Raw genomic sequence first — 14,150 nt, 5'->3', positions numbered from 1 at the left:
TTTCCTTCTCCTAGAGGGACATGGGTGGCGCTGTGGGTTAAACCGCAGAACCTAGGACTTGCCGATCAGAAGGTCGGCGGTTCGAATCCCCGTGACAGGGTGAGCTCTTGTTGCTCAGTACCGCTCCAGCGGGAAGGTAAACGGCGTTTCCATGCGGTGCTCTGGTTCGCCAGAAGCGGCTTAGTCTTGCTGGCCACATGACCCAGAAGCTGTACGCCGGCTCCCTTGGCCAATAAAACGAGATGAGCGCCGCAACCCCAGAGTCAGCCATGACTGGACCTAATGGTCAGGGGTCCCTTTACCTTTACCTTTTCCCTTCTCCTAGGTGGGCTAGCTTCCAAGGTTGATGCGCCCCATCTGCCCCTCACTTCCCTCTACAGCACATGCAGAAACCATCTTCTTGACCGTTGGACCTGCTATCTCGTCCGCTCAATCCATGGGAACCTGCCTTCACATGCAGGGGAAGTCCCTAACACACTGAGGGTTTGAGGCAGGGAGCACAAGCAGCAAAAAGGTATCTTAGTGTGTGTGGTCATGGCTGCATTGCTTTTTCTGGAGTGTGAGCATTCCCTGCACCTGCTTTGTGGCCAGATTTTGGGGATGTCTTTGTAGGCAGGTTGTCCATGGGCACTGCTTCAGAAGATACATTAAAAATGCATCAAAAACTTGGAGAGATTTTTGTTTAAAACTTAAAAGCCTTGATAATGCATCTTCCCAGCCTTCAGAACGAACGTGGAGATGTTGTCTTGGATGAAGTGTGCCATACTTACAGTTACTGGAGTTTGTTACGATACAGTGGTACCTCGGGTTACATACGCTTCAGGTTACATACGCTTCACGTTACAGATTCCGCTAACCCAGAAATAGTGCTTCAGGTTAAGAACTTTGCTTCAGGCTGAGTACAGAATTCGTGCTCTGGCAGCGCACCGGCAGCAGGAGGCCCCATTAGGTAAAGTGGTGCTTCAGGTTAAGAACAGTTTCAGGTTAAGAACAGACCTCTGGAATGAATTAAGTACTTAACCCAAGGTACCACTGTATTAGTTTTGCTTGCAGCTGAGAGAGGGCAGGAAGATTCTCCATATTATTTTCCAGGCAGATGCTTAGAAGTTCCTAGCTGCCTGATTTTAAAATGAAATTTAAACCATGAGCCCTTGGGAGTTGCTGAGGTCATTCTCTAAGCTCATTACCACGCACCAGAATTACATTTGCTAACCCCGCCGCTACTTAATTCGTTTTTTCCACCTGCATATTCAATTTGTGAAATTAACATTAGCGCTTGCCTATAAATGAAAGTCGTATGCAGATGCTGTTTTTCTGCTTATCCTGTTGATAGGGGTTTTTTTGATCCAGAATCCTCCATTATTTGCTCTTTGCCTCCAGCTCAATTAAGCTCCCGCAACAGTGGGGTCTCACAAGAGCAGGTGGCTGCGTGCTTGACTGGTGCAGGACCCTGAAGCAGTTGGTGCCGCAGAAGTTTCCATTATAAATAGTTGTGTTGTGCTAAATACAGGCCCTACGTTAAAACTCAGTATAACTGGCATGGCACACCCAAGACATTCCTCTTGGTCACTAAATGTGGAGAATGAACTTCAGGAGATATCTCATGGTCCAGATACTACTGCCTGAGCCACTACTGGAATTCTCGATGAAATCAATGTCAGCATTATGCAACAGTAGAATTAAGAATGCAAAACCAACTGTACTTGGTGAGGTCAGTGGTCCATCCATCCCACAGTTGCCTTCAAACGGGACCTAGAGCTGGGCATGCCCTTGCAAAATGAGATTCTTTTGGGGAAGCTTCTGCTTCTCTGGCTGCTATAGAAGTTATATCATTATTATTATTTTGTCTAAATCTCAGAAAAGTAAATGCAGATTAAAATTTAGGAGAATGTAGCTGAGGGAGTAGCCATGATCTCCATGGCGGAATTCCCCCTGAAAATATGTCAAGAGCCTGCTATTGAAATGGATGGGGAAAAACTTGCCCACTGCTTAGAGCTCGGTCAGTTCTTCCTACATGAATCTTAAAACAGGTTTGGTTTTTGCCCAATTCTTCGGGGCGTGGGTGGGGTGGAATCAGCAGCAGGAGACGGGGGGCAAAACTGGATGGAGAAGAGGTCTACGTTCTTACGTCTGGCTGGTTTGGCCATGAGACGGTAAGGATTGTCTGCTAAGCATCTTTGTGCCAGAAATGCAGTTTGGCTTGGCTTAAAGACAGACTTAATTCCTCTTAGTTCCAGCTGTTGGTGTAGCCAAGAATGCTTCCAGAACGGAAATTCTTGGCTGTTCCAAATGAAAATCTGTCTTCAAGGAGTTTGGTGAAGGAGGCTGTCTAGTTTCCATTTTCTCACTAGCTCTCCCTCTCCTCCAAAGCTACCTTGTTGGATAGAAATGGATGCATGGCATGCTGTACTTCTTAAACAACAGCATGGTCAATTAGTTCGTTTCAAAAGGATACAACATTGAGGCAAACCCCAGACTTTCCTACCCCCTCGCTCTCCTTCTATCTACAAGCTGTCAACATTCCACTCTTACGTAATGATTTGTGCCATGCCGTGAATGCTCAAGGAACTGAGCACCTAAAACAACACAAATCTCACAGATCAGCAAAGTGCCCTGGCGTGGGTGTTGCTCAGAGCAGTGGGTGAGAGGCCAGCTCCTCTGGACACTAAAAAAGAGGTATGTGGTAGGAAGCTGGGTTTGTTTACATAAATGATTGAATCTTCGCCCCGTTGTATTAATTTCAGGCCATTCTGCTGTTTCTCTTGATGTAGAAATCACTCTCTCCAGCCTTCTCTCTCCAGCTGTTTGATGTATTACATCTACAGTATAATTCTGACTGACCCTTAAAATGTTACGGTCAAGTCTCCCCCGGGGGGTGCTCTCTGGTACATGGACTGCGAGTTACAACACAAAATTTCCCTTTGGTTTTTAGGTCTGTGCAATAAATTTAACCTGAGCTGACCGTTAGGCTTTTTAAAAGAGGTTTAAAGGTAAAGGTAAAGGGACCCCTGACCATTAGGCCCAGGCGTGGCCGACTCTGGGGTTGTGGCGCTCATCTCGCTTTATTGGCTGAGGGAGCCGGCGTACAGGTTCCGGGTCATGTGGCCAGCATGACTAAGCCACTTCTGGTGAACCAGAGCAGCACACGGAAACGCCGTTTACCTTCCCGCCGGAGTGGTACCTATTTATCTACTTGCACTTTGGCGTGCTTTCGAACTGCTATGTGGGCAGGAGCAGGGACCGAGCAACGGGAGCTCACCCCGTCACGGGGATTCGAACCGCCGACCTTCTGATTGGCAAGTCCTAGGTTCTGTGGTTTAACCCACAGTGCCACCCACATCCCTTTAAAAGAGGTTTAGAAACACAATATTTTCCAGTGAAAGGAAATTTGGAAGGAGTTCATGTAGGAAGAAGGCCTTTGAAGGCTACTAGAGGGCTGTGTTCTGCCTCCATGTTTCGAGGTGGCAATACATCAGGAGGGGGTAGTGCTCTTCCGATCGAATCCTGCTTGTGGGTTTACCACAGGCATGTGAGTGGCCACTGTGAGAACAGGATGCTGGACTTAGATGGGCCACTGGCCTGATCCAGGAGACTCTGCTTAGTCTTACATTCTTTAAGGAGATTGGGTTCTTCCTCCTGAGATTCCCCTAGCAAGGGTGGGGAACTATGGGACGGATCCAGCCTGCAGCCTCTCCTCTGCTACCGCAGCCTGCCCAAAGCCTCCCTTTCCATTTTCCACCAGATGGGCAAGAGGTACTTCATGGGAAGCTGTTGACTGAACATACCCCAGCAGTGCGGTGCTCACTGGGGAGAGAAGTGCGTTGTGAGAAGTTAGAATTTTCACTTCAAATCCACTGCAAACTTTCCCCCAGTTAAAAACTACGGATTCTTTCTGGTTGGAGTTTTATGCATCCCACCATCATGCACTGAACAAAGAAACCATCAAATATACAGGAAGGCAGAAGTGAATGGAAGCAGAATAGAAGGAAAACCTGCATCACAGGATACTCAAAACTTTTTTTTATAAACATAATCCCACCACACAGTTGGAGCGTAGCTACTCTGTAAAGAAGTTGAGTATGTGTTTCTGCTTTCTGGAGTTAGTGCTGGAATTGGGCGGAGAAAGGCGTTTTGGATAGAAAATTGTGGTGGCTAATCTGCTTTAGGTGGCTATGGTTATGGTTCCAACATGGTTATGGTGTTGGAAAACTGATAGCGGTAGCCAGTCTGCACAACTGAATGAGTTTGGGGATGGACTGTACCTCAGTGGTAGAGCACATCCTTTGATTGCAGAAGCTCTCCAGGGTCAGTCCCCAGATCTTCAGTAGGGATTGACTGGCTGAATCCTTAAGGGCTGCTGCCAATCAGTGTGGACCAGCCTCACCAAACCTAGTGCCTTCCAGATGTTGTAGGACTAAGGTTCCCATAATTGGCTATCCTAGCTGGTGCTATTGGGAGCAATATATGGATGGCCATGTGTTCCCCATCCTTGGGGTACAGGCTCCCTGAAGCTAAGGATCAAAGCTTCTTGACTATTGAAGCAAAAATTTCCGACAACATCAGAAGGGTGCTAGGTTGGGCAATTTGAGTGAGCTCACATTTTGTTCAGCTTTGAACCTGGAATTTCTTCATTGGTGCTTTTTACCACTGTGCTGGGCTGTTAACCAGCATTGATCCTTGTCATCAGCGCCAAGCAGCGCAGCCAGTGATCAGGGATAATGAGAACTGTAGCCCAAGCACATTTGAGAACACCATGTTGGCTACCCTTAACCTGCTCAAATACCATATTTTAAATTTAGGTGCTTAAAAGGGGGAGAGAGAGAGAGAGAGAGAGAGAGAGAGAGAGAGAGAAGAAAAGTCCCAGTTCTACAAAATGCAAAAGGAGAAAAGAATGGTGGTTGGATGTTTGATATCAGTGCTTACTGGGAATGTTGACTCTCATATTTCCACTTCTCTTTCCTTCCTCCCCTTTCCAACTGACTCGTTTTAGGCTGAGTTTTATACTATGGGATGGGTGAGGAAGAGAACAAATATGTGTCCCAGCTGAAGGACGTGTTCAACAGCTGCGATGCCACAGGCACCGGGTATTTGGACAAGGAAGAGCTGACCGAGCTATGCCGCAAGTTACACCTGGAAAGGCAGCTACCCCTACTCCTGGAGAACCTCTTGGGAAATAATCTCTTTGCCAGGGTAAGTAGCCCCAAGGCCTCTGCGCCTGACTGTTTTGAAGGAGCACTTCTCTCATAACAGTTTAAAATGGCAATCTTGTCTCCCGGCCCTTCCCCACCAGTTGTTCCCATCCGTGCATGGAATTCTCAGCTGGCCACTCTTCATCCTTCCTGTCTGGCCCTGAACACTTTTAAATCCCATTGGTGCCTCCTAAAGACAAGCCTAGGGGCATATTTCCCCCCCAAAATTGCACCACTCGACATGTCTGTGTTGAAGTGGGATAGGATGCCATCCCTGCGCTTTTCAGGGAGACCTAAATAAACCCTGTCCCACTCATTTTCCGATGGACATTATGGAATGTGGCCTAAACTTCCCTCTCGTGTCATTTTTTTTGACTGTCCTGCTTTGGGCATGGCTTGTTCTTCTCTTTGCAACGCCTAGGCATAGCTCTCAACCTTCCCTTATTTGGTGGGAAAGTCCCTTATCCCAGCGCCGTGTCCCGCTGCTGTCCCTTATTGATGATGTCCTTTAAATTTCCCGGGTTTCAAAGGAAGCAGCTCCTCTCCCTCCCTCCCTGCCTGCCTGCCTGCCTGCCAGGGAGGAGGGAGGCTCCAACTGTGTTGCTTGGATGCGTTGCTCACCCAATAAGGAGTCTAAGAACGACTTGGGGGTGGACCTTGCATGCCTTGTGCCAATCAAATTGGCCGCGTTGCCTGGGGACTCGCCTTTGCTCAGCGCTTCCCAGCGGAGAGGTGACGGTGGTTTTCCTTGCTGCATCCCCTTTGCCGGGTTGCTGCGCTGTGGGAACCACCGCTTGAGGCTTCGTTAGGCTGCTGGCTGGGTTTTCTGCCTTTGGCTCGGAGGGGCTCAGAAGCCGAACATACCTGGGCTCTGAAAATCCCTTATTTTGGCTGCTGATCCCTTATTTTCGAGGCTGCTGGTTCCTTATTTTCAAATCTGTAAGTTGACAGCTATGCGCCTAGGATGTGATTAGGGGGATCCTAACTCCTTTAGAGTTCACATCCCTGTTGCCTATTGACCAGTCATCCCTTCAGATCTTTCTTTTCCAAGTCCTAGAAAGCAGTGCCTCAAAATGGTGATGGTGGATTCATGCTGTTTGCTTCTGCAACAACTAGCACCTTACAAGGACAGTACTTTGTAGGTACCTACAAGGGACTGACCTAGATGGTCACAGAAGCTTCTTATCGCCACCAAAAAACAACATGCTTTGGAAGATTAATAATAATAATAATAATAATAATAATAATAATAATAATAATAATAATAATAATAATAATAATTTATTTATACCCCGGCCTCCCTGGCCAGGGCTGGGCTCAGGGTGGCTAACACCAAATATAAATTATAATAAAACGTAATAGGGGGGAAAACCATTCAATTAAAATATGGCTTAAAATACAGCTTAAAATGTAGCCTCATTTTAGTGGCCAAAAATCAAGACCATAAAGGGAGGAAACATCAGATATTCACCTGAGCCAGCTATCCATGCTGGTCCTACATGGGCCAGCAAAAAAAAGCCAAGGGAAAATTTATATACCAAATCCCATATAAGGGGTCAGAGTGAGTCTAAGCTGAAGGCCAGGCGGAACAGCTCCACCTTGCAGGTCCTGCGGAAAGATGTCAAATCCCGCAGGGCCCTGGTCTCTTGTGATGGAGCGTTCCACCAAGTCAGGGCCAGTGCTGAAAAGGCCCTGGTCCTAGCTGAGACCAATCTAACCTCCTTGAGGCTTGGGTTGTTATTTATGGACCTTAAGGTCCTCCACAGGGCATACCAGGAGAGGCAGTCCCATAGGTACAATGGTCCTAGGCTGCATAGGGGTTTAAAGGTCAAAACCAGCACCTTAAACTTGACCCTGTACTCCACTGGGAGCCAGTGCAGCTGGTAAAGCACGGGATGAATGTGATCCCACGGCAAGGACCCCGTAAGGAGCCTCGCCGTGGCATTCTGCACCTGCTGGAGTTTCTGGGTCAGCTTCAAGGGCAGTCCTGCATAGAGTGAGTTACAATAATCAAGCCTAGAGGTGACCGTTGCATGATTGTCTGAATGCAACCAAGAGAATACAGAACTATCCTACAGAAGTATGGAGTAGTCTTCGCTTCAACAGAAAATGTTACCTGGTAGCTGTTGGTTGCATTCAGACAATCTTCCAAAGCATTGGTTTTGTGTGTGTGTGTGGAGATCAGAAGCTTCCACTTCTTTGTGCCCAAGTACACTAAACCTTGGTTTGGTCAAAATACAACTTGCATACAAACAAGGACCGCCAAATGTCCTGGCTCACTGCTGCTCATTCTCAATCCAGGATGGCTTAGAATCTTAGTTTATGGACAATCCATAGTTTATTGCATTTAGACACAAAGGCAAATTATGGTGTGCTGTTAAGTAGCACCTTCCAGTCTCCTCCCCTTGTATTATTGGAGAAGAGGAGAAATGGTTTGACTGCAGCTCACTCAATCCTCCAAACCAGTTACGTAGCCCAAATCTTTTGGTGTAGAAGCAAAGCTCTGTTTGTTCTTTTGTTTTATGTGACTAGCTTTCTAAAGTTCAAACTAATTTCCTATGTAAGAGAATTCATGGGCATCCTTGCTGGGTTTTCAGCAGAGAGTTATAAATTGTTGCCTGTCTTTTCTAAATTGGGACCTGGATTAATGGAACTTGCAAGAAGCTGGAAGCATGTTCTCTGTTAACAAAAGCTGCACTTTTGAACTGACTGAGGGTATTGTTCCCATTCTTACAAATGATCCTGCAAAGGTTTCTGCCAATCAAATATTCTCAGTCTCCCAAGTGCAAAAATATAGCAACTTCTCTTTCTTGCTCTAAAGAATAAGAAAGATAAGGGTGACTGATTGCAATTCTCAAAACATTTAATAGAAGGAACATGGAAATTCTAGTATCTCAGAATGCTTGTTAATAGAATGCATGTGTATTTCTGGTGTGAAAAGTTGAAATCTCTACCCCAGATCTCTAGAGCATTTTTTTAAAGGTTTGTTCATGGGACGATAGCTTAGTATAGTAAACATTTAAGGGTGGTTTTATGTATATTTTGCTGATTTTATCCTTATATGTTGTACTCTACCTTGCTATCTTTTTATGAAATACACACACACACATTTGCACCCCTACCATAACTGCTGAAATTCGTCAGCATCCTCATTTGATTCCGTTAACTACTCATTTTCAAAGGAGAATTACCCTTTGAAATTACACTTGTGTACTTATTGTTCAGGTGGCATCTTAAAGCACCTTGGAGAATCAAAAGCCAGACCAAATAAACACTTTGGCTTGCCACATTGGTGCCCAAGCTACAGTGCCCTGGAACGGTACGTTTTCTAGTGGTGGAGTCTGTAAGAGCTTAGCAATCGGCAGTCTCCTTTTAGGCAGCTAGCATCTGAAGTATTGCATTCACGCTGGTGCCTCTCTTTAAAACGAGGGTGCCAGGGCAGTGATGCAAAATGCATGGGTGCATTGCTCATTCCCCAAACCTGATGAATATCAGTTCCTGTCAGGTGAATTAAATTTGGTCTTTGAGACCTCATCAAACATTAGCAACGTCCTCCAGTAGGGGTAGGTTCTGGAGTAACTGAACGAGAACAAGATTTTGCTGGGAATCAGTGCTGCCCTGTTTACCACCAGATCTTCTTAAGCTGGACTGGCAAAAGTGAAGAGCCATGGCTTGCTGGTCGGGCATCTGCTTAGCAGACAGAAGATGCCAGGTCCAATCCCTGACATCTTGAGGTAGTGCTGGGAGTGTCCCCTGCATGGCACCCTGGGGAGCCACTTCCTGCCAGTGTAGACAATATTAAGATATGTGGACCAATGGTCTGACTCAGCATAACGCAGAAACAAGAACTGAACTTCATTCCTGGTATACACCTGACTTAACAATGTCTTGTCCGTCCACTCCTAGGTTAACTTTGAAGAGTTTAAGGAAGGCTTTGTGACCATATTGTCCTCAAGCATCAGTCTTGGTCTTTCAGATGATGAGAGCAGTTACCTGGAACCAGGTGGGTGAAGATGGAGGGTGCTAAAAGATTACTTGTTTTGAATTTACTGCTTTCAAGTTCCTTTGTTTACAGTGCGCTATTGACCACTAAGCTTAAGTATGCTGTACCGCAGAGCTGCAGTCAGACTGGTGATCCTGATCTACAATTGTGTTTCCAACTCTTAGCTGTTCCGGATGAAGTCGAGCCTAAATACATCCATGGGGCCAAGTGGTACGGCCGCCGGACAAGGCCGGAACTGCAGGGCGCAAGTCTGGAAACTCCCAAGTATTTACAGGAACAGCAAGCAAAGGCAAATGGGAAAAGTCAGCTGAGACGTTCAGCATCTTTGGAGAGCGTGGAGGTGAGGTCGAGTCTCTTGAGTTTTACTGTATGTTACCTTAGAAGAAGCAGCCTTGTAAACATGAGGCTTCTTTCATAGTTCATGCTTACCCAGAAGTTCAGAAGTTTCCAAAGCCTGCCCAGCATTCAGTAACAAATATTAGGCTCAGATATCAAGGCAGTGAACATGTCATTGCAGGGGAGGTGTTTGCATGTTTCTGTGGGATGTAATCCATTGGGAGCAGTCAAATACAACATTCCTTGTTTTGCTAGAGTGGACGTGCAAGGGAATGTTTGGTCCAGCCAGTCAAAAACTTCCTGTTCCTCCTGGCCTGAAGCATCCTTCCTTGCATGTGACTAGTGGGTGGGCATGACCTTTCCAGACCTGGTAAAAGGCCCAGGCATGCTTCCACTCTCCCTCTTTTCCATCTTCCTCTCGTCTTGCGAACTTCCCGGACTGCCAACTGCAGTCACTAGGTCAACCCAAATACAGGGGGAAACCTCTTTGTGTATGCTTGTAACTTTAAGCCTTAAGCCTGCCTTCAGGGATCACACTGTGCTCTGCCTGATTGTGAGTAAACTTTCTTTTTATTGCTTATGAATAAGACTGTGGTGTCTTTATTTGTTTTAGGAGGGATTCAAGGGGTCTTATCAGGAAAATATTGGAACACATTTCAATCTGGACAAGCCAGATTGAATTGCGTACTGTCTTAAGAAACTCACATGAGTTTGTAACCATTTTTCTGCTGTGTAAAGGGGAATGTACTCTGCTAAGTAAAGGAACTTGCTAATGCAAGTTAGGAAGGATATTAATAAACAATATATCCTCTCCTGCCACCCTGAACATTCCTACAGTTTCTGTATCCAAAGCCAGCATCCAGGAAGCTGAAGTTACTTAGGATAAGGCTGGAGAGAACCGGTGCATCTGTATAGTGTCCTCAGAGACAAGTGGGGTTGGGGCCAGCTGAGCATCCAACATGCTCTCAGTTGCCTGTCTCTCTGGAGGGAGACCCTTTCTGGCAGGAGGAGTCACTCATGTGGCTGCATAGCAGGAGGTATCCGACTAGGTGTATGCAGTATTGCAGGAGCAGAACACCCCTCTGCCAATCTGCTTTGACCCTCTCCTGGATCCAGCTGTCCATTCTTCAGAAGACTGATCTCCTCCCTGGGTGCAGATACTTCTTGGGCTCCCAATTCCGCCTGCTTTGTTCCACTCGGATCCTCCCCAGGGTCGTTCTGGTCACCTCCCTGAGCTCTTCCCATTCTTCCTCAGGATCTGACCATCCCCTCCAGGACACCTCCGCAAGACTCATGATAATCCTTTTTTTAAAAAAAAAAAAAAGTTCAGCTCTTTAGCTTGCATGAAACAGTGAAACCTTCTCTTATTTTCAGAGCCTTAAATCAGACGAAGAGGCCGAAAGCACAAAAGAACAGCAGCATGAGATGTTTGAGGGTCAAGGTAGGAGAAACCTAAACTCAAAATGCATGTTAAAAAAAATTAGAACGGGTTCTCTCCTTTAGAAAAAAGGAAAGGAGAAAAAGCAATACCAAGGATGGAAACTTTCCTTCTTTAACTCTCTGGTCATCTGATTTCAATCGGTGACTTTAAGGACAGGGTGATAGTTCAGTAACAAAATCCATTTTTTACAGGTAGAAGGTCCCTGATATTTCCAGTTAAATGTAACAGGAAGCAAGTGGTGGAAAACAACCTATTTCTGAGACCTTGGAGAGCCACTGCCTGTCAGAGTAGGCATAAGAACATGCTTTATCCCAAGTCAGACCTTTGGTCCATCTTAGCTCAGTATTGTCTACACGGACTGGCAGGTGGCTCTCTGGGGTTTGAGGAAGGAGATTTATAATGCTACATTTAGCATTGAAAACTATTGCTCATTTATTTAAATCCCACCTTTACTCCAATGAGTAATACATGGTTCTCCTCCTTCCCAGTTTTATCCTCAAAACAACCCTGTGCGGTAGGTTCAGCTGAGTGGCAATGACTGGGCCAAAGCCAACCAGTGAAGTCTGGCTAAATAGGGATTCGGACCCTGCTCTAACAGGTCCCAGCCCAACACTCTGACCACAATGCCATGCTTATGTTGTTTGGAAAGATGCAGTTAGAGGATAAGGGAGACTGATGAAGCAGACAGGTCAATATTCTTCTGAGAATGCTTTCATGCATTCCTGGGGAAATCCCATTTTATTTCATTGTGTTATATACTTCCATCTACAGTGGAAACCCTACTTATGTTGTAAACAATGCAAAATCATTGGTATATTTTGTACTTGAAGGTTCGCAGAGCATTGGAGTCTTGCAGCTTTCACATGGGGCTCATGTACTCAGGGCAAATATTGGAGGAAGCAATTTTGAAAAATTAAGTCTAAAGAGGAGAGTGTGATTCTCTGTTAAATGGTTGAAGGCTTGTGGAAAGAGCAGTCTTTGCTATGACTGCCGGAATAATTGAAAGGTAAAATGCCATTCTTCTTGCTTAGTGGAATTTCTTTATATTTACAGGGCGAAGGTGTACCTGGCATGATGACCTCTATGATAGCCCCAGAAAGGTCTCCCCCTCGTGTTTTGGCATGACTGAGAATCAGGTTCGGGACATCTGGGAAGATCTTGGCATTGGAAAGAACGGGCACCTTAACAAACAAGAGCTGGCTGCCGTTTGTAAGAACATTGGACTCAAAGAGATGGACAAAGAGGTGGGATAAATTCAGCTGTTGGAAATCGTTTGGCCAAGTATTGAAGGCAATTCCCCAGTGTCGTTTAGGCAATATTTACAACAGCCCTGTATGGTAGATCAGCCTTGCATATAAATCTGAGAGCCTGTTTCTGCCAGTCCTTATTTATTGCATTTATGGCTTGCTTTTCTTCTGGGTGGGGTACATTGTTCTCCCCCAACCTTGATTCAATCCACACAACATCCCAGTTTTTAATGTTTGAGCGTGTTTTTAATATTCTGCTGGGAGCCACACAGAGTGGCTGGAGAAGCCGAGCCAGATGGGCGAGGATAGATATAGATATAGATCTATTATTCCCAGAGCTTCTTGACCAAGTGGGTCTTCTCAGTCCTAGCCCAACACTATTAACTACTGTACCATACTGTCATTTCTCCATGTTACTTTTTTGTAGATGTTGTAGTGCCACACTCCTTTTTTTCTGGCCAGAAAGACCACCAAGGTGGAGCTGCAGCTTTTTGTTGCAGTCCTCAAAGCAGCAGAAGAGGCGCCAGGGCGATAGTGCTGCCGCAGTTGCCCACTAACTGCAAAGAGCTTGAAAGCACTAATAATAATGTCACTTCTCCAAGTCTTTAAGGTTCGGTGGACTTTATTAAATTTTGGTCACAACCCGGTGAGGTGCTGTGGTAGGCTGCCTATTGGTTCTGTTGGAACAAATCAATGTATTTTGATGTGGGGGGCATTGTTTGGAGTATTTGTGTTGTGTGTTTCTCCCTGGTAGTAGGTTCACCTTGCAAAAGGCAATTTATTCCTCTTAATGACTAGGCAGTAAAATGACTGTTTTAGGGGAAACCGTTGTGCTTCCAAGAGCATTTGTTAGTTAAAATTGTTATAAAATACAGTGTTACCTCGCAAGACAAAAAACTCGCTAGACGAAAGGGTTTTTTGTTTTTTGAGCTGCTTCGCAAGACGATTTTCCCTATGGGCTTGCTTCGCAAGACGGAAACGTCTTGCAAGTTTGTTTCCTTTTTCTTAACACCGTTAATACAGTTGCGACTTGACTTCGAGGAGCAACTCATAGAACGCGGTGTGGTAGCCTTTTTTTGAGGTTTTTAAAGACTTTGGTGATTTTTGAAGCTTTTCCAAAACTTTCCCGACACCGTGCTTCGCAAGACGAAAACAATTGCAAGACGAAAAAACTCGCGGAACGAATTAATTTCGTCTTGCGAGGCACCACTGTATCACTTTTTGGACAGCATAAAATGGTCCAATTCCTCAGGTAATTTTTTTTCTAAATGTAATGTCTGATACTTTGTGATAGATTGCTTTTTAAAAATGTTTTGTTCAGGATCTTGAAGATTTGTTCAACCAGTTGGATAGTGATGGAGATGGCAGAGTAAGCTTAAAGGAATTCCAGCTTGGCCTGTTCAACCACAGCTCCATTCTTTGCCCTATTTCTTCCACACCTCTCAAACCAAGATGTCAGAGATCACCATCCCACCAGGTAACTGTCAAAGCATAATTTCTGAGAGAAAGACTTCCTTCAGAAACATAGTTTTAAGGCTCAAAATCTGAAACCATTCAGAGGACCTCCAGCAGTTGCCTTTTCATTCAGAGCTGTGTTATGACACATGGGAAGCTATATTTTCATGCTATGTAACTAAGCTGCGACCTGCTTTTTCGCATGCTAGGGGAGAAGACTGGAACCACCTGCTTTCGCTTTCAAAGTTCTCAGTGACCTCCAAATTTGGGGAAATGTGGCTTTCTAAAGTAAGCCACATTCTGAAACCATTGCTGCCTCCTGAATTGTTATCACTAACAGTGGTTTAAATAAGCAACAGTTTCCAAAGTTCAAATGTTGTGAGTGACCATGGTTAGTTGCAAACCAGAAATGGAAGTTTCCCATTTCCTCTTCCTCGTGCACATAATGGGCAACCGTGGTTTACTGCTGCAAATGAGAA

At 45.4% G+C, this 14,150-nt stretch overlaps 1 protein-coding gene across 2 annotated transcripts in view; it reads left to right on the top strand.

The window, feature by feature from the left end:
• The window catches only part of NINL (ninein like), a 48,085-nt gene that overhangs the window by 8,793 nt on the left and 25,142 nt on the right, over window positions 1-14,150 (top strand). For both annotated transcript variants that reach the window (XM_028724998.2, XM_028724997.2), the window contains exons 2-7: window positions 4,991-5,190; window positions 9,096-9,192; window positions 9,357-9,532; window positions 10,903-10,969; window positions 12,023-12,213; window positions 13,538-13,693. In XM_028724998.2, the coding sequence (XP_028580831.2) occupies window positions 5,011-5,190; window positions 9,096-9,192; window positions 9,357-9,532; window positions 10,903-10,969; window positions 12,023-12,213; window positions 13,538-13,693 (867 nt within the window). In that variant the 5' untranslated portion in view covers window positions 4,991-5,010. The remainder of the gene's footprint in view (window positions 1-4,990; window positions 5,191-9,095; window positions 9,193-9,356; window positions 9,533-10,902; window positions 10,970-12,022; window positions 12,214-13,537; window positions 13,694-14,150) is intronic.

Source organism: Podarcis muralis, chromosome 3 (genome assembly GCF_964188315.1).
Source record: "Podarcis muralis chromosome 3, rPodMur119.hap1.1, whole genome shotgun sequence".
NCBI classification, from domain to species: domain Eukaryota; kingdom Metazoa; phylum Chordata; class Lepidosauria; order Squamata; family Lacertidae; genus Podarcis; species Podarcis muralis.
The sequence above is the reverse complement of the archived record's forward strand: the minus strand, read 5'-3'. Positions and strand labels throughout refer to the sequence as shown.